The sequence below is a fragment of the Electrona antarctica genome (genome assembly GCF_951216825.1).
Source record: "Electrona antarctica genome assembly, chromosome: 19".
In the NCBI taxonomy this organism is placed as follows: Eukaryota; Metazoa; Chordata; class Actinopteri; order Myctophiformes; family Myctophidae; genus Electrona; species Electrona antarctica.
This window is the reverse complement of record NC_136800.1, coordinates 3,365,786-3,389,256: the sequence shown is the minus strand read 5'-3', so window position 1 is coordinate 3,389,256 and position 23,471 is coordinate 3,365,786. Positions and strand designations below refer to the sequence as shown.

At 43.3% G+C, this 23,471-nt stretch overlaps 1 protein-coding gene across 1 annotated transcript in view; it reads right to left on the bottom strand.

The window, feature by feature from the left end:
• The window catches only part of LOC306943785 (uncharacterized protein), an 85,887-nt gene that overhangs the window by 27,014 nt on the left and 35,402 nt on the right, over positions 1-23,471 (bottom strand). The window contains exons 25-40 of the mRNA XM_079530313.1: positions 23,279-23,456; positions 22,222-22,311; positions 20,615-20,722; positions 20,358-20,455; positions 15,793-15,943; positions 15,174-15,287; positions 14,155-14,319; positions 12,422-12,508; positions 11,339-11,470; positions 10,665-10,767; positions 9,711-9,880; positions 4,673-4,815; positions 3,643-3,769; positions 2,406-2,486; positions 1,859-1,957; positions 597-644 (exon numbers count right to left, since the gene is read on the bottom strand). Coding sequence (XP_079386439.1) covers positions 597-644; positions 1,859-1,957; positions 2,406-2,486; positions 3,643-3,769; positions 4,673-4,815; positions 9,711-9,880; positions 10,665-10,767; positions 11,339-11,470; positions 12,422-12,508; positions 14,155-14,319; positions 15,174-15,287; positions 15,793-15,943; positions 20,358-20,455; positions 20,615-20,722; positions 22,222-22,311; positions 23,279-23,456 — 1,894 coding nt within the window. The remainder of the gene's footprint in view (positions 1-596; positions 645-1,858; positions 1,958-2,405; positions 2,487-3,642; positions 3,770-4,672; positions 4,816-9,710; positions 9,881-10,664; positions 10,768-11,338; positions 11,471-12,421; positions 12,509-14,154; positions 14,320-15,173; positions 15,288-15,792; positions 15,944-20,357; positions 20,456-20,614; positions 20,723-22,221; positions 22,312-23,278; positions 23,457-23,471) is intronic.

The window sequence follows — 23,471 nt, the reverse complement described above, 5'->3', positions numbered from 1 at the left end:
AAAGCGTGTTGCTACTCTCCTACTCTACACTCTGGTAACGATATATAGTAACTTCATCGAAAAAATGAATTTCAAGAATCAGCCAATGAAACAAACGGTGATATATTGACATCACAATAGAGCGTCGCAGTCCCGCCTCCTACCCTGGACCAGGAAATGACGGTTACGCCGCGGACAAAGCCAACTCGAGTCGTGACAACTCATGACAACACAAACAATATTTTGGACCAAACAAATAATTACAAAGAAGAAAAACAACAAAAAAGTGTAGTAACCTGCCGTTTTTTTCTTCTTTCTAATTATTTGTTTGGTCCAAAATATTGTTTGTGTTGTCATGAGTTGTCACGACTCGAGTTGGCTTTGTCCGCGGCGTAAACGTCTTTAAATAAATACTTTAAGAAATGTCTGAGGAAAATGCATTGGGTTTCATTTCCTGGTCCAGGGTAGGAGGCGGGACTGCGACGCTCTATATCATCCCCCCAAAGGCTATATATTTCCGTGCTCGGACACAGGGACAGACCAAGGGACACAGGGACAAACACACATAGTTGTCTATGACTATAGGAGTGGTTGCACCACTCAAAAACAAAGTTCACCTGGTCTCCCTTCATCACCGCGGTTCCCAGGAGTTCCTCCGAGTACAACTGCAGAAAGAGGTAGGAACTTTGTTCAACAAAATATGAGCAAAGGCACTGACACATAACCTATACATTATTGAATGCCTGCTTCTGATTGGTCAATCGCCGAATTCAGCTGTGTGTTATTTCTGGATAATGACCGCTCCTCTATGTCTAATCAAAGCCTCAGAGCACCTGCTGAACCCCGCTTTTACATTTACGGCTGTTTCCAACATGACAGCCATGTAAACACACACACACACACACACACACACACACACACACACACACACAATGACATTTACGGCTAAACATTGCTCTCAAAAAAGATTTTGAAAACCTTTGAGCGAGAAATAGACGACGCAGTACCCGGAAATGGATTCTATTTGATCAACTCACTTCCTTGGTTTCCGACTGTGCTGCAGCTGGTCAGACGACGGCTATAGTGCGACACTTATGGAATACTTTCATTACCGCGAGCAAGGAAATACCTTGTTTATAGTGTTTTTGGACAATGTATTAATTTATGTAGTAAGTAGCCGTGTATAACAAGCAGGATAATGTATGGCTTGAGTGGTCAATGTTTATATATAAATCACCCTGTCACCAAATTATCCCTTACGTACTGTACGCATCAGGACAGAAAAAGAACAGGACAAAATGCAACGATCAGATCTTAGATGTGATGATCGGATTCTTCACGGCAGTGTTGATTTCGTCGACTAAAACTATGACGAACAATGTTCGTCGACTACCTTTTTTCACTGACAAAAACTAAATGGAAACTAAATGAAAACTAAGCTACGATGACTAAATATATTGACAATTTCGTCAAAAAATAAAAACTAGACTAAAACGTTAGGAAGGGACTAGTGGACAAGAGATCCAGTATAAGTCAATTTACACTTGGTTGCATGCTGAAAATAGCTGATCTACAAGCTCACAACGTGTCGCAGCGTGAGCTTGTAGATCGGCTATTTTCAGCAAGTGTAAAATCAGTCATTACGACTTAGACGATTTTTTGTCGATAATTTAGTCGACTAAAATCCTATGATATTTAGTCGACTAAACTAGACTAACACTAAAACATTCCAGCTGACTAAAATGTGACTAAGACTAAATGAAAACCATTCAAGAGACTACGACTAAAACTAAACTCTAAATGTTGCTGTCAAAATCAACACTGCATGCCTTCACGGCTGTATAGCAGCAACGCAGGGCTGTGTGTTCTTCTTTCTTACCCGTGTCTCCCTTGGGCCCTGGAGGTCCAGGGATCCCATCCAGACCTTGGTTCCCCTTAGGACCTGGGGGGCCAGCAGGACCATGGGAGCCCGGGTTACCTGAGGTTAAGTGGAGAGATGTCAGAGATACAAGACATTTAACTTAAAAAAAACCCCACATCCTTAAAATAACTAAATAAGTACTTCAAGACCCTGTTAGGTTATACTCTTTATGCTTTGGTGTTTAGCCATATTTTCCAGTGTGCTGTTCAATAATAGTGTGCACTTGCACTTCATTTATTTTTTATATTAAAATGATTTATTTGTTATTTGTTGTTATTATTTTTGTCTGGGACCTTGACCTGTTCGCCAACCTTAATGCATGTTCGGACTAACGGGACTTCGGATCTATGGGCAGTCCCCCCTTGACCAGCCCTGTAGATGTTGCTGACTGACTGACTGACTGACTGACTGACTGACTGACTGACTGACTCGCTGACTGACTGACTGAGTGACTGACTGACTGACTGATGACACGAGGGAAAGGGTTTGAAAGAGCCATGCATGCCTGGATGTCCATATGTTCCGGCCGGTCCTTTGAGTCCCGGGGGCCCATCTGAGCCCGGAGGGCCCGCAGAGCCGGGCAGACCTGGATCAGAGAAAGAGACAAAGACAAATATTATGACCTGCCAAAATGTACTGCCACAAAGAAGTGATCTTTTTATGGGTCCCTTTTAGTTTGAATTCAAACCCAAATTCAATGTTTTTTTCCAGTAATTTCATGAAGAAATCCAAGAACAATCTAAGAAATTCCATAAATTAGAAAACAAATTAAACATTTGTTGAAGTAGTTTCACTTGAAGTCGTGAAAATAGCCGATCTATAAGCTTGTAGATCTGCTATTTTCACTAGTTCTATAAGCTTGTAGATCTGCTATTTTCACTAGTTCTATAAGCTTGTAGATCTGCTATTTTCACTAGTTCTATAAGCTTGTAGATCTGCTATTTTCACTAGTTCTATAAGCTTGTAGATCTGCTATTTTCACTAGTTCTATAAGCTTGTAGATCTGCTATTTTCACTAGTTCGGGTCCCGAGAAAACGTCTAAATCTCTCTTTTTTTTGGGTCACGGGCAAAAACGTTTGGGAACTATACTGAGTTAGGGCGTAAGTGTCTTGCTCAGGGACACTTGAACACAATCGGGGCTGGGTGTGCGAACTGGGGGACCTTTTGATTCCATATGTCACAATTCTCATTTCTTCTATCTCCATTATGTTATCAGAGGTGCGTGATTTGGAGTCCCACCAACGTTCTAGGATAGACCCGCCTTGCCATGTGTCTGATTGGCTCCTGGGCAGGCATAGTTGTATTGAGTTTAGGTTTAAGCCAAATTCCAAACACCCCGAATCTCGGCCACTCGCTCACTCACACTCGGTCACTCCAGCGTGGTGGTGTTACGGTGAAATTGGTGACCTGCTGAAATATGTGACAATCGTGTAGAGTAGACGATCACATAATATGTCAGTGTCTGAATGTAAATCGTTGCGTTTGTTTAGTTCAACCTAGCGGTATTCAGGCCACGTATTTAAAGACTTCCATGTAAGTTGTGTGAAGTCAACAAGATGGTCACATTATTTCGTTAGGTCACCAATTTCATCATAATTTGCCATGCTGGAGTGAGCGAGTACGAGTGGCCGAGATTTGGCGTATTGGAATTTGGCTTTAGGGTTAGGTTTAGGCATGGTTGCAAAAACGAGAATCATCAATCACAGCGACTACTGGCCAATCACAGCAGCAGGGTAGTAACCATTATGTCCATCGGGTCCTGGGTTTCCTTTGGCCCCAGGGGCTCCAAGAAGGCCTTGGGGTCCTGTAACGCCAGGGTCTCCTTTGTGGCCCTTCAGCCCGTCGGTACTGCCATGTCCTGGTTCTCCCTGAGCAGCGAGGAGGGGGAGGGGGAGGGTATGCAGGGAGAGAGACAGGTTCATTGTCATCAACAGTGTTGTTTTTGGCAGCACATTTTGATTTTAGTTTTAGTCAGTCTCTTCAATAGTTTTCATCTAGTTTCAGTCACAAATGTCACTTAATACACCTTAAACCTTGAGGATTTTACAGTGTAAGCGTCTTAGCTCAGACAGTTTTTGGGGCTTTTCTGCCTTTATTGTTTGGACCTAGTACCTACGGATGGCTGCAATTCGAAACTGGCCCCCGTAAAATCTGAATCCCCCCCCACCGCCCCCCCCTTTTTCCCCTCACTGTATATGTTTCTTTTCCCTTTTTACCTCCATTATGATGAATTCCTGTACTGTTCTTTGTCTATATAGAAGTGTCTATTTGTACGTCTCTAAATGTTTTGATGAATTGAACATGGTGGACCCTGTTGTAAACAAGTGTAATGCTTAATTGGGTCGTCCACTCACAGTTAACAGCCTTTGTATTGAGTTTGTGCTTGAAATGTACTGTAATTCTGCAAACTGTTAATAAAATTTTCAATCAATCAATCAATCAATCAATTGACAGGATACAGGGGGAGAGAGAGACAATGACACGCAGCAAAGGTCGCCCCTCCCCCTAAGCCTCCCTTCTATGTACAATTTACAATTTAGGCATTTATCAGACGCTCTTAATCCAGAGCGATTTACATTAAGCAAGAACAAAAAAGCATGGGAATACATGACATATATATATAAATGCTTCATTTAACATTTTTGTCCTCACATTTGGAGGTTGTGCTCGCCGCCGTGCATGTTTATATTTTATCATTATCATTATGGAGGGCCTAATATGGCCGCAGGTATCGTATCGTGAGGTATTCCCATTATCGTCCCACCCCTAACCTTCTGTCCGCGCGGTCCGGAAGGTCCATATCCATATCCGTAGCCTGGCTCTCCTTTAGGCCCTTTGTATCCATTCAGACCGGGTCTACCGTCTGGGCCCGGCCCTCCGGCAAAACCCACATCCCCCTTCATCCCCTTCGGACCTGGAGGAAGAAGATTATGCATTATACTTACTGTATCAATACTGCAATATAGAAATACTCTGTTACGTAAGTAAAAGTATATGGAAATAAAAATGTACTTGAGTAAAAGTACAAAAAGTGTCGGTATCAAAATGTACTTAAAGTACCAAAAGTAAAAGTACAGAATGTGCAGAATGTCCTGTTTCAAGTTTTCAAATGTATAATTATTTTTTGAAAATAAGCAGATCTACAAGCTCACAATGCGTCACATCGCGAACACATTGTGAGCTTGTAGATCGGCTATTTTCAAATGGCTGAAATGTATATAGTGTAGTGGAGTGTACAATGTATGTTTTGTAATAATATGCCTACTCAAAATCTACAACGTAACTAGTAACTAAAGTTTTTAAATAAATGTAGTGGAGTAAAAGTACAATAATGGATCTGAGATCTGAGTAGTGGAGTAGAAGTAAAAAGTATTGGAAATACCCAAGTAAAGTAAAACATACCTCACAATTGTACTTAAGCACAGTACTCGAAGGGCCACTTCACCTCTTTTGCAACCAGATCTTAATTTAATGATGTTTGGGAAACAAGAAACACTTTCCTGGGGTTTTTTATGTGGGTAATTTGTGTTTTTAGAAATTTTAGTATTTCAAAGTGTCTGTGATGTCATGGACACTGATCACACTGCTGGATTACTACAATGACCATAATGCTTTGCTGCGCTCACCCCACCTTGTGGAGAGGGAGATAGGGCTGTCTTGAAGTGTTTCCAGACCTGAGCAGACAGCCGCGGACAGAAGAAGCTGTGTTTTACGTCATTTCCGAGTTTTTAGACATGCTGGTGGATGGAAAAGAAGCTCCACCCCCGCGGCTGACTGCCACGACGGACAGATTCCCGGAAACGCTCTCCTCCGCGGCAGTTGAGCTTAATTTCCATCCACCAGCTGTCTAAAAACGACGAAAAGAAGCTGGGAGACAGCCGAAAACGTCCGCGGCTCTTTGGTAAGTGTGGCAACACCTTTACTGAGACATGTAGTCCAGGAAGGAAGTGAGACCAGTGTCCATGACATCACTGGCACTAAAATATCTAAAAACACGTATTACCCACATAAAAAAACCCCAGGAAAGTGTTTCTTGTCTCCCAAACATCATTAAAGTAAGATCTGGTTGCAAACGGGGTGAATTACTGTAAGTGGCTCTTTAAGTAGGCCTGAATCTACATAGTTACTTTTATACCACTGATTTTATGGACTTACTATTTTATGGACTTGCTTGGTTTATGGACTCCGACTGCTTCATTTAACATTTTTGTCCTCACATTTGGAGGTTGTGCATGTTTATAATTTACAACAGTTGAACAATGTGCAGACCTGTCAACCTTGGGAATTTTGTTTTTTGAGTACCAAGAGTCCACCGCGCGCCACTTCGCTTTGTTTGAACGCGGCCATTTCCCCCCCATGCACTCACCTTCACATCGTTTGCTGTCAGGCAGAAACCTTGAATATTTATATTGCACCTTTTTATGGTCTATTTAATTAATGCTCTATGGGTGCTTCGTGGTATGACCATGAGATTCTACCATGACATTTGCAGATCTACAAACTCTGTGAGCTGGTATAGTTCAGCTATTTTCCCTATTTTGGATCTTTTTTATTATTATTTTATTTACATCTTTCAATGAAAAAAAGAGTCGTAGTCCAGGGGCCAAGTCAGATTTTGGTACCACCTAAGGTGACTTAATTTTTGTATTTTTATATACCATCAACAACCTATATAAGGCAAAAAATGTACATTAGTTTTGCACGAAAAACACTGGGCAAGTGGCTATGGCCGAATTTAGGCAAAGGAGTGCATGTTGTTAGTGCAAAACTAATGCTTGCAATGGATTCAGAATCATGAAAAACCCCTAGTTTGACACGTCCAATGCTACTTAAAGCATAAGGAAAATTGGAATTGTTTTTGTTGTTTTTTGCCTTATGTTGTTGATGGTATGGTCACATATAACTGGTGATAACTGACATTAAGCTACTGAATTGGAATAGGTATCATACCAAAATACAATCATTTTACAGTCACCTTAGTGGTACCAAATTTGTGAAAATATCAGTGTTGGCCCCTGCACTAAAGCCCAAAATAGGGACACCAGATTTAAAAGTAGTTACAGTAAGTCTGTCTGTGGGTTTTATTAATATTTAAGTATAGCTTAGTTGTGACTAAATACTAACTACATGTTATCCATCGGCTATTTGTTTTTACATTTAAATAACGGTTTAGGACAGGGTTGCCCGACAGCAATGACAATCAAGTTATTCAACTTATACCACAATCAGCTTTTTATTCTGAGCAATAGAAATGTTGTGATTGATATAATAATGATCAATCTGTAGAAAACCCCACCACTCTATAGGGTGTACCAAAACTCCTGGAGGGGGCGTCAACATTTGTGTCACTTGGTAGCGGCCGCCATACTTGCTGGCTTGTCTGGTTTGTTTACATTGAGCGACTATCCGTGTGCTTGTATACGTTCTTTTTTTAAACTGACCTCACAATGGTGCAGACTTGCTCAGTAAATAAGTGCCACAGCAGGTCGCGTCGAGGAAATGAGCCAGAAAACGGAATTAGATGTTCAGCTTTCCAGCATGGAGACAGCATCAAGGAACCCAGATTGACGAGTTTACAAAAATACGTAGAATGGCTTGGATCGGCGCACGGGCGCAGAGACATAACGTTCAACAAAGTATCTAAGCACAGCCGTGTTTGTTCACAACATTTTCCTTGTCCTTGTAATGTATTTGGGCCCGACGTTCTTTCTATCCATCCTGGTGTTTGTTGTCTCCACCAGGCCGAAGGCATGGGGAGAGAGTATGTTTTGCACTCCGTCCGTCCGTCCGTGTGTCCGTGTGTGTGTGTGTGTGTCCGTGTGTGTGTCCGTCCGTCCTTCCGTCTGTGAACAGCTAATCTCCGGCACCGTTAACCCGGTCGATGCCAAATTTTGCACACACACTCCCTGGATGCCAACGATGAACCTCTGCCCCAAAATGTCCAGAACGGCCTGTTATAGCGCCACCAGGAGGCCGCTTTGTGCAAAACAAGTTTTTGGACAGTACACCTACAGATTTTGTCCAAACATCACGCAAATTGGTACACAGTCTCTCTAGAGCCATTCAACGAAACGGGTCTTCCAGATTTCTCAGACTCCATCCTGATTGGCTAAGATTGGCTTCCAAAGTTCGCAGGAGTGCTCAGTTTCAAACAAAATGCTGCAAATCATGAACACATCGTGTGATTTCCATGAAATTGTGCACGCACATTCCCACTAGGCCGGGGAAGAAATGCCACATGAACATTTTCAACTCAGCCTCATGGTGGCGCTATAACTGGCCAAAAAGTGTTTTTACCTCTAACTGCACGGATCTGTGGATAACGTTGTATGCCAACTCTCTAGAGGCCAAGGAAAAACCTCTGCCTGGAATTTTTCACATCTGCTCTTTATAGCGCCACCAGGAGGCCGACTAGTGTAAAACACATTTTCTAATATTACTCCTTCAGATTTTATCCAAATTTCACGCAAATCGCTCCTAAACATTTTGCCAAACATCACACACACACACTCCTATCCTCCTGGTGGAGACCTGTGCCCAGAAGGGCACTTTTTCTAGTTCACTATGTTATCGCCAAGAACGAGCTCAATATTTACAAAAACATACCACCGTCACTCTATTCTGAGTGATGTGGGCTAGAATTTATTGCCCACGAGAGGGCCGTCCCTAGCTTTTCAGACGCCGCCCTCCTCTTGGTGACGTACACGTTTTCACACGCTATAGCCCAGAGTGGGGTGGAGTAGTAGCCGGTTGCCTTGTTGGCGGTGGGCGGGGGCCACCAATTGGCAGTTTGGCACACCTGGGGACTATATAGGCCTAACTAGAAGCCACAGACAAACAATTTGTCTCTTACTGGAGAGGTGCAGGTAGCACCACAACTACTTTGTGTCTATACCGATGCATTATCGTGAGTTTGCCCATTTCTATTTGCCAGAATTCCCCTACGAATGCCTGATTTCCTAGATTGTTTATGCCTATGTTGTTTGTCGTGTTTGATTATGCCTGATTTATTCCCATTATTGTTTGTTACCCATTTCCTTCTCTTGTCAGTTAAAATCATCAAACATCATTCATCTATGTCATGCCTTTATCCATCTGTGAACTGTGAAGACCGAAATAAATCACTGTGAATCTCAAACTGCCTGGTCTGTGGCCCACTGGTGTAGGAGTGCACAATATATAGCCAGCAGCCTCCATTTACCAGCTAGAATATTTTTCAAATCAATCACTAGAATCAAGTCGATTCATCTCTAAAAACATTTTCATCAGTATCATGCGGCCCTAATGCATATTTATGCATGGGAAGACAACGTACAAGATACGTCCAGATACGTCCAGAGTACAAGTCAGACGTCTGACCTGCTAAACGTTTGCTTCACAGATTGAGGCTGCTGTGCATTCTCTGACCAAGCCCATCATGTTCTTTGCCGCACTTCTGATCTTAATTCCTGGCGGGAACCCCTTTTGGTGTTTCAAGGATTATGTTATACTTTAGCTATTGAAAAATAGCAGATCTACAGATCTACGGCACTCTGCTATTTTTGAAAAATTGTGAAAATGTTGTGCAAATCTTTGAATATAGATTCTTTCAGAGCTCAAATCTTAACTCAAATCTTTGCTTGCAACGCCATATTTTCAGATGTGGGTCGGCAGCCAATTACATATAATTTTCTCCTTGACATGAAATAGTTTCAGAACGACTGACATAGAAACATAGGGTTTTTCAGAAAACTGTTGGGCATTTATAAGGCATTTATAGAATCGTCCTCAGGTCTAAATGGGTTAATAAATCTGCCCCAGTAGTCTTACCTGGCAAGCCTCTGAGTCCTGAGTTTCCTGGATCTCCAGCAGGCCCTGCGCCTCCATTTGAGAACGATGGGTGATCCATACCTGGATCACCAGCAGGACCTGGAGACAGACACGTACACACACAACAATGCAAAGAAAAGCAGTTCCAGAGTGAGAAGGCAGCCAATCGACTGGGATTATACAACAGGCCGTTTCGAGGAAGCAATCGGATTGGTTGAAACAGCATTCTAGCCGTGCTTCAAACCAGCATCATAGAACACCTAATTAAAACAAAGAATTCAGCCGTGTTGTTCTCCCAGATCTCGGTGGCTAGGCTAGCTAGTTTCTTGGGACATTTGTGGTCGTTGGCTTCATCTGTCATTCAAAAATTAGGATTTATTTTCAGCGACTATCTTAGTTTTAAGGGTAACTGTTGTATAATCGCAATATTACACTCGAGGGTGTGCTTTACTGTCATCTTACAGAACTCGCCTTCGGCTCGTTCTTGCAGGTTTTATGTTTCTTGCATTTACCAGGGGGGCCGTAATGGCTGATTTTACACGATCTATCTATTTTCAGCATGCAACCAAGTGTAAAATGATTTGTCTTTTACTTACAGTATACTGGATCTCTTGTCCACTAGTTCCCTCCTTACATTTTAGTTCAGTTTTTATTTGTTGACGAAATTGTCAATATATTTATTTTAGTCATCATAGCTTAGTTTTCATTTAGTTTCCATTTAGTTTTCGTCAGTGAAAATAGGTAGTCGACGAACCTTTTTTTTTTGTCTTTTTTTTGTAATTACATTACAGTGTCGACGAAATCAACACTGTCTCGGGCTAATAAACTGCAGACCCTTGTCGGGTTGGGCCGGGCTGGGCCACAGCTGGGCCCAGGCCAGGCTCAAAGTCTCTATCACAGACCCAGATACGCACGCACGCACGCACGCACGCACGCACGCACGCACGCACGCACCTACCTTTTGTTCCGGTGGTCCCTGGCAGTCCCTGTGCTCCTCTTGGTCCTTTGGGTCCGGGTCTTCCAACATCTCCAAAAGGACCATCGAGACCGAGTGGACCTGCAACAGTGTATATATCCTGTTAGCCTCTTCTTAAGGCCTATACTCATACTCGCTGATAAGCGAGCCCATACATTTGGGTGCCACCGATATTGTCCGATATGGTCCCTTGACCCATTTAGGCCTGACCTCAAAATTTAAAAAAAATCCTTCTAAATCCTCCAGTTTTCTGAAATAAATATTTTCACGATTTTTCAAAAATAGCAGACCCACAAGCTCGTAGCGCGCCACTCGGTGGCGCGCTATGAGCTTGTAGATCTGCTATTTTTCAATAGCTAAATTATAACAATGTTTAAAACACCAAAAGGGGTTCCCGCCCAAAATGGGTTAACTGTCCTTTTGCGCAGATCACGCAAACCTCAGCAAAAAGAAAAGGACAATATCGATGGCCTCCAACTGTACATCCAAACAGAAATCCAATCTGAAGCATTAATTAGCATTAATTAAACAACATTAAACTCACTTTGCCACTCGATTTTCCACTCACCCTCTATAGACTATACTGTACCATCTCATTGAAAGCCCCTTTGGTCTTCAGTGCCTATTCTAAAATGGGTTCTGTTGCATTTACCAGGGGGCCCTGGATGCCCTATCCGACCAAAGGGGAGTGGAGATGGAGTCCCTCGGGGCCCTATGATGCCTGGATCGCCGTCCATTCCTGGTAGCCCCCTGGAACCTTTGTCTCCATCTCGGCCTTTGTCACCTGTGAAGGTATGTGTGGGGAATGATATGGCTTTAATATGAATCGACGAGACGTGACATTGAAATCGACTACCTCTTATCACTAAGTATTATCTAACCATTACAACTAAGCAATGTATTACAGTATGTACATTGTATACTGATCTATTTTTTATTATCCCATTAGTATAAAACTACTCAAAAAAGTTTGGCTCTTGTTTTTCTTTATTTCTCTTTATTATCACCTACACAGTATGCTGCTACAGTACATTGTATATGTAATATGTAACAATAAAGTACAAACTTGAACCTACTACATACATTGTATATATATATATATATATATATATATGCATATCAATATCATGCATATCATATCAAGGCCCATTATTTATTGAGCATTTGAGCCACGGACCACCATTTGATGACATTTAGCCTCTCAGTCCCAAAACGTAAGTAATATTGTATTGTCGTTGTATTGTCATTGTCGTTGGAAGACTCTGTCCACAACTCCATGCTGTATTGATGTGGTACCATTAGGAGAGATCTCAAGAGTTAAAGATCTACCATTTTAGCTGGGGACCACCTGGAACCCCCTCAAGGACCACCTGGTGGTCCCCGGACCACTGGTTGAAAAACCACTGCTCCAGAACATTTCCAGCGAGTCCCCGCTTGGTTCCTGTTTTCTGGTTTTTCAATAATGACCTAATTGACCTTAATCACTAGACTTAACCTTTTCTCCATTTATTCGTTTGATCGATTTAGTCAGGATTAGCTATTTATTTGTCTGTTTTGGTAGCGTGCTAGTGGTCTCACGTGTTAGGTATTTATCCCATGAAGCGCTCTTCAAAAATAAGGGTTGAAAGGGGAAAAACCTTGGCAATACGCGTTAAAGTAATGAATTAATCCTAGCAGGGTTATTTGTCTGTTTTGGTAGCGTACTAGCGCTCTCATGTGTGCGTCAGAGAATTACCTATCGGGCCCGGTGGTCCTGGTGGCCCAGACGGCCCATCTGGTCCATGCCCTGGTGCTCCATCTGGCCCCGGGTCTCCTCCCAGACCTGCAGTATAGTCACAGTGATAGAAGTCTGCTATAAAACTCTATGGATTTACTTCTAGGTACTGCCGTACTGTGCAAAATAAGTATTTCTGCATAATATATAACACTTAACAGCTGCGGCATTTATTCATGGGCAGGATTCCAATTTCAAATATTTTCAACATTTCCCACGATCCGTCTGCTGAATATTAAAATCTGTCTGAAAAGTTAGTGTACGTACATGACATCTGGGTAAATATTCATGTACACAGTTTCCGATGCTGCCCAAAGATTAAAATCTGTGTACAATATTTGACAGTATGATCGTTGGAACTGTCCACAACCGCAGAACTGAACGTGAGATGTTTGTGTAACAGTGTTGATTTTGACAGCAAATTTTGATTTTAGTTTTAGTCATAGTCTCTTGAGTACTTTTCACTTAGTTTTAGTCACATGTTAGTCACCTGGAATATTTTACTGTTAGTCTACTTTTAGTTGACTAAATGTCATACGATTTCAGTCGACTAAATCTACCATTTATTTAGTCGACTAAAATGTATTTTGGCAGGCCTTGATGCCGTCGTAATGACTGATTTTACACTTGCTGAAAATAGCCGATCTACAAGCATGTATATGGGCTATTTTCAGCATGCAACCAAGTGTAAAATGACTTGTCTTTTACTTATACTGGATCTCTTGTCCACTAACCTCGTCTCACCAGGCTTTCCACCTCGGAGGAAAGCCTGGTCTCTGTTCCAAAAGTGCCGTATGATCCGGTCGGGAGCGGATGATATCGTTACGTCATGTTGTACTATGTTTGTAGTCATCAGGCAGGAACAATCAAACGGAACTTCCTTTTCCCTCAAACCGGAAGAATAACAATAAAAGCTCTCGTAGCCTGTAGCTTTTATTGAGAAAAATCAGTTTGAGGGAAAAGGAAGTTCCGGAGGATTGCTGACTACAAAACAATACTACAACATGACATAGCGATATCATCCGCTCCCGACCGGTTCATGAACCCGAAATGGAATGGTGCCCAGGCTAGTTGTCCACTAGTCCCTTCCTAACATTTGAGTCTAGTTCTTATTTGTTGACGAAATTGTCAACATATTTAGTCTTAGTTTTAGTCATCATAGTTTCGTTTTCATTTAGTTTCCGTCAGTGGAAAAAAAGGCAGGCTAGTCGACGGACATTTTGCGTCATAGTATTATTCGACGATATTTAGTCTTAGTTTTAGTCATCATACAGTTGGAGGCCATCGATATTGTCCTTTTCTTTTTGCTGAGGTTTGCGTGATCTGCGCAAAAGGACAGTTAACCCATTTTGGGTGGGAACCCCTTTTGGTGTTTTAAACATTGTTATAATTTAGCTATTGAAAAATAGCAGATCTACAAGCTCATAGCGCGCCACCGAGTGGCGCGCTACGAGCTTGTAGATCTGCTATTTTTGAAAAATCGTGAAAATATTTATTTCAGAAAACTGGAGGATTTAGAAGGATCTTTTAAAATTTTGAGGTCAGGCCTAAATGGGTCAAATGATAAGGGACAATATCGGTGGCAACCAACTGTAGCTTCGTTTTCATTTAGTTTCCAGTTAGTTTCCATCAGTGAAAAAAGGGCAGGCTAGTCGACGAACATTTTTGCGTCATAGTATTATAGTCGACTATACCTGGTGACCCCGGTAAGCCATCTTGGCCCCTGATTCCCTTGGTTCCAGGCAGCCCCGGACCTCCTGTCCCAGGCACACCTGGAGGGCCCGTTTCACCGAGCGGGCCGGGCCGACCGAACCCAGGGTTCCCCTGGTTCCCCTTTTCACCAGGCTGGCCGTTGAGACCTGAAAGAACCGGATATAAGACAGGAAAACAACCATGCATTCAAAATGCGAGTACAATTATTTTTGAGTGGTGCAGCCACTCAAAAAGCAATGTCTGTCCCTATAACTATGTCTGTCTGGTGCCGCGCTACGAGCTTGTAGATCTGCTATTTTTCAATAGCTAAAGCATAACAGAATGCTTAAAACACCTAAAGGGGTTCCCCGACCTGAAATGCGTTAAGCCAAAATAATAAGAGTACTTTTTCCACCACTTGGATTCTTTTTTATTTATTTTTTATTTTTTATCCCACGATTTCGTAACTAATTTTTCACCCCTGTGTCAATTATCTAATGTGATCCTGGGCTCTACACACCCTCCGCCAACCTAGTCCCCATATATGGGGGACATGGGGAGAGCAACGGACTTGAACTCATGCTTCCTTCATGCCTGAGTGTCCAAGTTGCTCCTTTACACCTGACAGGGGGGAGTTTCCCTGGTTGGACGTAGCGCGTGGAAGGAACACGTTATTCCAACCAGTTCCTTTCCCCTCCATCAGGCGCCCCGGGTGGCCAGGGGGAGGCAGTTTAGAGACCAGGATTACTGCATGTTTTTTGTGAGGGTACCTACCCTAGGGGACACGGGGAGAACATGCAAACTCCACACAGAAAGGCCCTTTCGCCAACCCCGCCTCGGGTATGGGCACTGATGACGCGGCGGAGGAGACACGCCGCCAGCACCCACAGCGCCTCGATCGGGAATCGAACCCAGGACCTTCTAGCTGTGAGGCGACAGCACTACCAACTGTGCCACCACTTGGATTCTAATGTGGCTGAAATGTCTTCCCTTGCCTTGCCGACGTGGTTGAAAGACTGACCTGGGGGTCCTGCGTGACCATCTGGCCCCGGGGGTCCCGCTGGTCCTCTGATGTCACCTTTACAGAGGTCCTTATCACCGGGTAGTCCTGGGGGTCCCACGGAGCCTTTATTACCTGCAGACATGCAGACATTATAGCAAGTCAATTACTTTCAAGGGTGTGTGTGTGTGTGTGTGTGTGTGTGTGTGTGTGTGTGTGTGTGTGTGTGTGTGTGTGTGTGTGTGTGTGTGTGTGTGTGTGTGTGTGTGTGTGTGTGTGTGTGTGTGTGTGTGTGTGTGTGTGTGTGTGTGTGTGTTGTAAACACAGCTAATTTATCGCATACCCTGGGGCTTGTAGCATATGAAAAAAAGATATTAACACGTCAATAACTGTGTGTGTGTGTGTGTGTGCTTTTGTGCACGTGCACGTGTGCATATACACAGCTTTTTGATAACATACCCTGGAGCTTGTAGCATATTCAGACATATATTAGCAATTCAATAACTGTGTGTGTGTGTGTGTCTGTGTGTCTGTGTGTGTGTGTGTGTGTGTGTGTGTGTGCGCGTGCGTGCGTGCGTGCGTGCGGTTGCGTGTGTGTGTGTGTGCGCATCTGCAGACATTCATATTTTTTCAAAAGTACCCTTTTCTCCCGGATGCCCAGGACTGCCTGGGAATCCAAAGGCTCCCGGTAGACTGGGAAGACCAGAGTCTCCTTGGGGACCTTCATCTCCATCTGCCCCCGGGGGTCCTGGAGGACCTTTAGGCCCGGCGTAGCCTGGCCCACCATCTCCCTGCCCACCAGAAACAGGATTATTAGTCTTATTACGTAGCCTGGCCCACCATCTCCCTGCCCACCATAAACACTCTTATTAGTCTTATTACGTAGCCTGGCCCACCATCTCCCTGCCCACCAGAAACAGGATTATTACGTGCGCAAGCAGAGCGCGCAAGTACTGTAATTGGCTGCGTATGTCGTTGTTGTCTGTCGGCCAATGGGGGACCTCCATTCTTGACTACGTAACGTAACTACGATACGTGGGTAAGAATGGTGGTCCCTTATATTGGCTGTTGATGGTGACGTAACTAAGGTACGTTTCAGGTTTGATATAAGGTCAATAACGGGTCTAAAGGATTTAGAACTGCAGTTGTAATAGACATTAGTTAGTAGCAGTGCTTGCGTGCTCTGCTTGCGCACAAGTAGGCCAATAAGGCCATGTATGGCCTACGTGTGTGCAAGGCGCAAGCTGGCACCTCGACAGAGTGCATTTCTAGTTGAAACTATTTCATCATTGCCACTGAAATCATTATTGAGAGTGTTGTCCGTTTCTGTCGCTACTGAAACTATCCCCTCGTACAGGTGAGTTCATTGGCAATTGGTATTCCCCATTCATTTTTCCCATAGACATTTCAAAAAGTATTTATTTAAAGACCTGTAAGCCCTCGTACAAAGCCAACAGCCGAGTTGACAAATCCCGAAAAAAAAGTTATTATACCAATATTTAATAAATACCCTTTGTTTTGTGGTTACATTTGTGGGACATTGATGTCCCTTTGGTTAATTTTGTACACTCTCTGACATTACTGGTGTTACTGGGCTGTTGCAAGGTTATTCACTACTGACGCATGCACGCACGCACGCACACACGCACGCATGCACGCGCCCACGCACGCGAGCGAGTCACTTTGGATATCCACTATCCAGTATCCACACAATCTAGACTAGAGGACCGTATGAGCTGTCCGTGGTGCTGAAAGAGGTGAACGTTCTGTGAAATAGAGAGAGATTAAGCACAGGGACAAGGACTCCTGGTTCTTTCAACACTGCGGTCCAGTCCAATTCAGAAGGTGAAGGTTCATTAAATTAAAAGAAGTTTAACAACCAAGTTTAAGTCCCTTTGCAGACATAAAATCTATGATAACACTGTTGAGAATTCAGTTTTTTCTCCCAGATCATTCAATCAATAAGAAACAGTCTAAAAGTATAGGGGTTATCTCTTTTTAAGTGGTGCAACCACTTCCTTAAGTGACTATGTGTGTGGCTGGCTGGGTGGGTGGGTGGGTGGCTGGCTGGGTGGGTGGGTGGGTGGCTGGCTGGGAGGGTGGGTGGGTGCGTCTGAGCACGAAAACAGCATGGTTGTTTTTCACCACCTGTGCGCAACCTAACACACACGCACATATTAACTGTATATATGGTGATTGTGGGTGTGCCAGTACAGTACAGTAAAGTGACAGTACAGTACAGTACAGTACAGTACAGTACAGTACAGTACAGTAGAGGGTACAGTAGAGGGACCCCCACACGGTAACTCTGTCATTTCTCAACCGTTTCGGACGCGGGGCGGCTCGCCGGAATCGGGGCGGCACCCTGGGTGCGTTCCTGTGGGCCTGGAGTGGGCAATGGGAGTAAAAGCTATGATGAAGGATACTAATCCATTTAGGCTTGATGTCGAAATTTAAAAAATGTCTTCTAAATCCTAACAGTTTTCTGAAATACCTGTTTCTATATCAGTGGTGCTCAATATTTCATGTCAAGGACCCCCAGAATTATGTGTAATTGGCCGCAGACCCCCATCTGAAAATATGTTGTTCCAGGGACTCCCCAGAAGCAATGATTTGAGTTCAAAACATTGTCTCTGAAAGAATACATATTCAAAGATTCGCGCCACATTTTTGCTCATACAAGCTCGTAGCGCGGAGCTTGTAGGTCTGCTATTTTTCAATAGCTAAACAGAATGCTTAACCTTTTGGGCGGGAACCCTTTTTGGTGTTAGCATTATGTTATGCTTTAGCTATTGAAAAATAGCAGATCTACAAGCTCATAGCGCGCCACCGAGTGGCGCGCTACGAGCTTGTAGGTCTGCTATTTTTGAAAAATCGAAGAACGACTGACATAGAAACATAGCTTTTTCAGAAAACTGTCAGGATGTGACATTTTTAGAATCTGATCTCAGGTCAAAATGGGTTTTAAAACACCAAAATGGGTTCCCGTACAGAATGGGCTAATATACTAATCATTAATGCCTTGGTTCAATTATGAACAGTACAGGACCAGACTACTGGGAACATATGGGTACCTCACGATACGATATATATCGCGATAGTAGGCCCTCGATAACGATAATAACACGATATTCGATATATTGCGATATTTGCGATATATCGATATATTGTATGAAAATTTCATCAACGATATATCACAATATCTGCAACTACAAAATACTTGGAACTGAAAAAAACGCTATTTTCGTGCTCGGACACAGGGAGGGACACACACATAGCTGTCTATAGGAGTGGTTGCACCACTCAAACACTAAATTAATACTCAATAAACTTTCCCTTTGACTCATACCCTCATCATAATACCTCACAAACACTACCAACTGACCATTATCACTGGTATCATTATAATACCTCACAAACACCACCAACTGACCATTATCACTGGTGTCAGTGGACTTGTCCACTGCTGGGGAAATGCATTCTGCATTTTGTATTCCCACAAAGCTGTTTGGACAAATCACCATCCAGTAATTCAGTACTTCTGGTTGCTGTGGAATGTGCTTTATTTTAGCTATCATTTCCTCCTTTTCTAAACATGTTGTTCATCACTTCATTATGAACAAGATTATTTTATTAAAAAAAAAAAATCTTAATAATCGATATTGATTATTTATTGTGGGATGACGTATCGATAAATATATCGCAATATCGATATTTCAGCACACCCCTAATAGCGGCCCCATGTCTGTGGCTGATCAGTCAGTCTATGAAAGTGATACCCCGTGTGGGTGGAAGTGAAATCCCTTTTGGCTATATGTCGTTTAAAGGCCCCTCAATATGTGAGGTCTATTGGATTTTTACTAGGCATTTTTTGGTGAAAATCTTGGGCCCGCTCCCACAAACAGACTCTAATCTCTCAAGAACATGATTGCGAACTACACTACTGAAACTGTCGGCAGGGGGTTGTATACATTGTTGTTAGTGGGAATGAAAACACAGGCGCCCCACCGGAAGAGGAGGGCCTTAGGCGGACCAAACATCCTGCTATCCACATTCTGTCGGCCGCCACCCTCGGAGGCAAATTCAAAGGAACAGTTTTTTCCTTTTGTTGCCGAAGGGGTTCCCACATTGCCTCTAATGCCATCTTTAAGCCAGTAGTATTCTGTTTTTTTTATCACATGAGCAATCTTTGTTCCTACTCTCTCAACTATGGTCATGAAATGTGGGTCATGACCGAAAGAATAGGGTCACGAATACAAGCGGACAAAATTAGTTTTCTTCATCGGGTGGCTGGCGTCTCCCTTAGAGCAGGGGTTCTCAACCCGTGGGTCGCGACCCCTCGGGGGGTCGCCAAATTATTTTAGGGGGTCCCCAAAATATTTTCAAAAAGAAGAAAAGAAAAAAATATATATATATTTTCACGATTTTTCAAAAATAGCAGACCTACAAGTTCATAGCGCGCCACTCGGTGGCGCGCTATGAGCTTGTAGATCTGCTATTTTTCAATAGCTAAATTATAACAATGCTTAAAACACCAAAAGGGGTTCCCGCCCAAAATGGTTTAAGGTTATTGTAGCAGTCAATTTATATTGGGGGTCGGGAGGGGGCGGGGCGGGGGTCCCGAGACATTGCCAAAGCATTTCCGGGGGTCCCCGGCCAAAAACGTTGAGAACCCCTGCCTTAGAGATGGGGTGAGAAGTTCAGTCACGTGAAAGAGACTCTGGGTAGAGTCGCCTGGAAAGGAGCCAGCTTAGGTGGTTCGGGGCTTCTGGTTAGGATGCCTCTCGAGCGTCTCCCTAGGGAGGTCCTCGAGGCACGTCCCACTGGGAGGAGACCCCCGGGGGGCAGACGAAAGCACATCGATTCACTGGCCCTCGGGATCGTCCCGGGAGGAAGTTATACTAATGTTGCTCTGGAGAGGGAAGTCTGGAGCTCTCTGGTGGAGCTGTTGCCCCCGCGACCCCGAATAAGCGGTTGAAGATGGATGGACGGATGGATGTTTTTATCACATGACTCCCAGAAATAAGCACAATTTGAAGAAGTAGCAGAAGGTATTTTGGACTTTGGCCAAAAAACTGAGATCTTTATATAGATTAGATAGATACAGTAAGACAGCAGCAAAACCAATCTTTTTTTCCACTGCCCTCGGTCGTACTTCTTCTTCACATTTTCTATAGCAACAAGCATTCTGTGTGTAGTTCTGACCTTCTGTCCTTGAGGTCCAGGCTGTCCTTGAACACCGTCTCGGCCAGGAAAGCCTGTCCCTGCTGGGGCACCTAAGAGCCCTGGCTGCCCCTTGTCACCTATAGGACGCGCGCCACACACACGCACACACACACACACACACAAATGAAGCCCATAAATAACTTGCAACTTGAGTTTTATTATATTACTGTACACCACAATTCTTTAAAAGAGGCACCGTTTGTTTGTTTGTCTGCTCAATGCCAGCTGTCTGTTACCTTTTTGCCCTTGAAAGCCTGGCCCTCCAGGGTATGAGACGTCTCCTCTGTCTCCTTTCTGACCAGGAAATCCTGCAGCCCCCGGATGGCCTGGCGTCCCTCGGCTCCCTGGGAAGTGAAGTCCAACCAATGACTGTACTGTAAGTCCACCTGTCAGTGCTTCTGTAACCTTTTTAAAGCCATTTAGACCTGAGGTCGATTCTACATTCTAAATGTCTTCTAAATCCTGACAGTTTTCTGAAAAAAACCTATGTTTCCATGTCAGCGCTTCTCAAACTAGTTCATGTCAAGGACCCCTAGAATTATAAGTAATTGGTCGCCGACCCTCATCTGAAAATATGTTGTTCCAGGGACCCTCCAGAAGCAAAGAGTTAATACAAATGTTTGCGGGGAAAGAATATATCCAAAGATTTGCACAAGTTTTCACAGTTATTCAAAATTAGCAGATCTGCAAGCTCATAGCGCTGCACTCGGTGCCGCGCTATGAGCTTGTAGATCTGCTATTTTTCAACAGCTAAAGTTTAAAATAATGGTTAAACGCTTAAAGTGACACAGATGCATTCCCGTCCTAAATGGGTCCATTTCAAGCATTTAGGCCTCCCTCCTGTTTGCATGCTTTTGTTTTTGCCATGGACCCCATACATACCTTTAGTAAGAGAAATCTATGAAAATCTGGGAACTAAATCGTTACCAAGAAATTTCTTCACCAATGTGTTTCTAAAGGTGTCTAATAACATATACTAAAAGTTTGAAATTCAACTCCCGTGGGAAATTGAGTTATTAGCATAATATGTGACCATACCCATAACATCCTATATAAGGCAAAAAAGTCCAAATTTCATAATTCTTTAAGTAGCATGTGACATATGAAACTAGGGGGTTTTCATGATTCTGAATCCATTCCAAGCATTAGTTTTGCACAAAAAACACTCCTTGGGAGGAAAACGGCATCACAAACGTGATGAGGTCAGCACATTTGGTCAAGTGGATATGGCCTAATTTAGCCCAAGGAGTGTTTTTTGTGCAAAACTAATGCTTGGAATGGATTCAGAATCATGAAAACCCCCTAGTTTCATATGTCACATGCTACTTAAAGAATGATGAAATTTTGACTTTTTTGCCTTATATAGGATGTTAAGGGTATGGTCACATATTATGCTAATAACTCAATTTCCCACAGGAGTTGAATTTCAAACTTTTAGTATATGTTATTAGACACCTTTAGAAACACATGGGTGAAGAAATGTATTGGTAACGATTTAGTTCCCAGATTGGTCAAATACCTGATAAAATGCCCTTACTACTTGGAGAGTATACAGGCAGTGGTGGAAAATGTGCTGAAATGTTTTACTGACCTGAGATCAGATTCTAAAAATGTCTTCTACATCCTGACAGTTTTCTGAAAAAGCTATGTTTCTATGTCAGTGATTCTTCGATTTTTCAAAAATAGCAGACCTACAAGCTCGTAGTGCGCCACTCGGTGGCGCGCTTATATGAGCTTGTAGATCTGCTATTTTTCAATAGCTAAAGCATAACATAATGCTAACACCAAAAGGGGTTCCCGCCCAAAATGGTACATGAATGCTTGCCATCCATCCATACTATACCTGATCTTCCATGTGGGCCTGGTACACCTTTATAGCCATGTGGTCCAGGGTCTGCTGTAGAGTGGATGTGGATGGGCTCGCCTTTCTGGCCTGCCGACGGAGGAGCAAAAGGGGCACATGGACAACATGTATGAAGGAACCCATTTATTTTTTTTCCATTTTGAAAAACATTTTTAAAAGAAAAAAGTCCTTCTGCACACCTACAGTGGACAGGTGCGTCGGACAACTGGAACTGGAGAAGTAGAGAAATGAAGGTCTGAAAAATAGCAGACCTACAAGCTCATAGCGCGGCACTCGGTGCCGCGCTATGAGCTTGTAGATCTGCTATTTTTCAATAGCTAAAGTATAGCATAAATCTTAAAACAAATACCTTCATCAGGCATGCCTCATGAAGGTATGAACGACCGAAACGTTGCTCAATAAATCTAATTCTAAGTGAAGACAGGTGTGCGGGATCCTTTTTACTCTACTTCTCCCCGAAAAAACATTTAAAAAAAAATAGTTCAAAGTGCCGATCTACACAACCACGTGTCGATGTAGATCGGTTAGTAGAACTATTTTAAAAGGTTTTTCAAAATAGTAAAAAGAAAGTTTAGGGATAATCGTTCGGTAAGGGGTGGCGCAAGATAGGGCCCTTTGTGTCTAGTCTATAACGTGTTGACTTTACTGCAGTGGTTCCCAAACCTTTTCATGTGAAGTACCCCCAAATTAACACTAATTAGGCTGCGGACCCCCATTTGAAAAGATACGCTAGGGACCCCCATAAGAGAAGGTTTTTTACGGCTCTAGCGATAGTGATTCTCAACCTGTTGGACCCCCCAGTTTGACATGCATTAGTCTACGGACCCCCATTTAATGGCATTTATTTTCTATCTCTGCATGGGTCCCCATATTGTAAAATCAATGTTAATTTAACTCTGAGAGTGTACAAATGGAACCAAATGCATTGGGTCCATTTGGTTCCTAACTATCATTTAGCTGGGGGACCCCTTGGAACTCCTTCAAGGACCCCTGGGGGTCCCCGGACCCCACTTTGGGATCCACCGCTTTACTGTACCTGGTAATCCTGGGTTGCCTGGAAAACCTGGCACCCCGACGTCTCCCTTATGTCCATGGATTCCAACCGGTCCAACTCCCAGGGGCCCCGGGGATCCATCTGGTCCTGGTAAACCCGGGAATCCCGGTATGCCCGGAAGCCCACGGGCCCCCCCAACACCAGGGAATGTACCGGAATACTGGATAGAGGACAT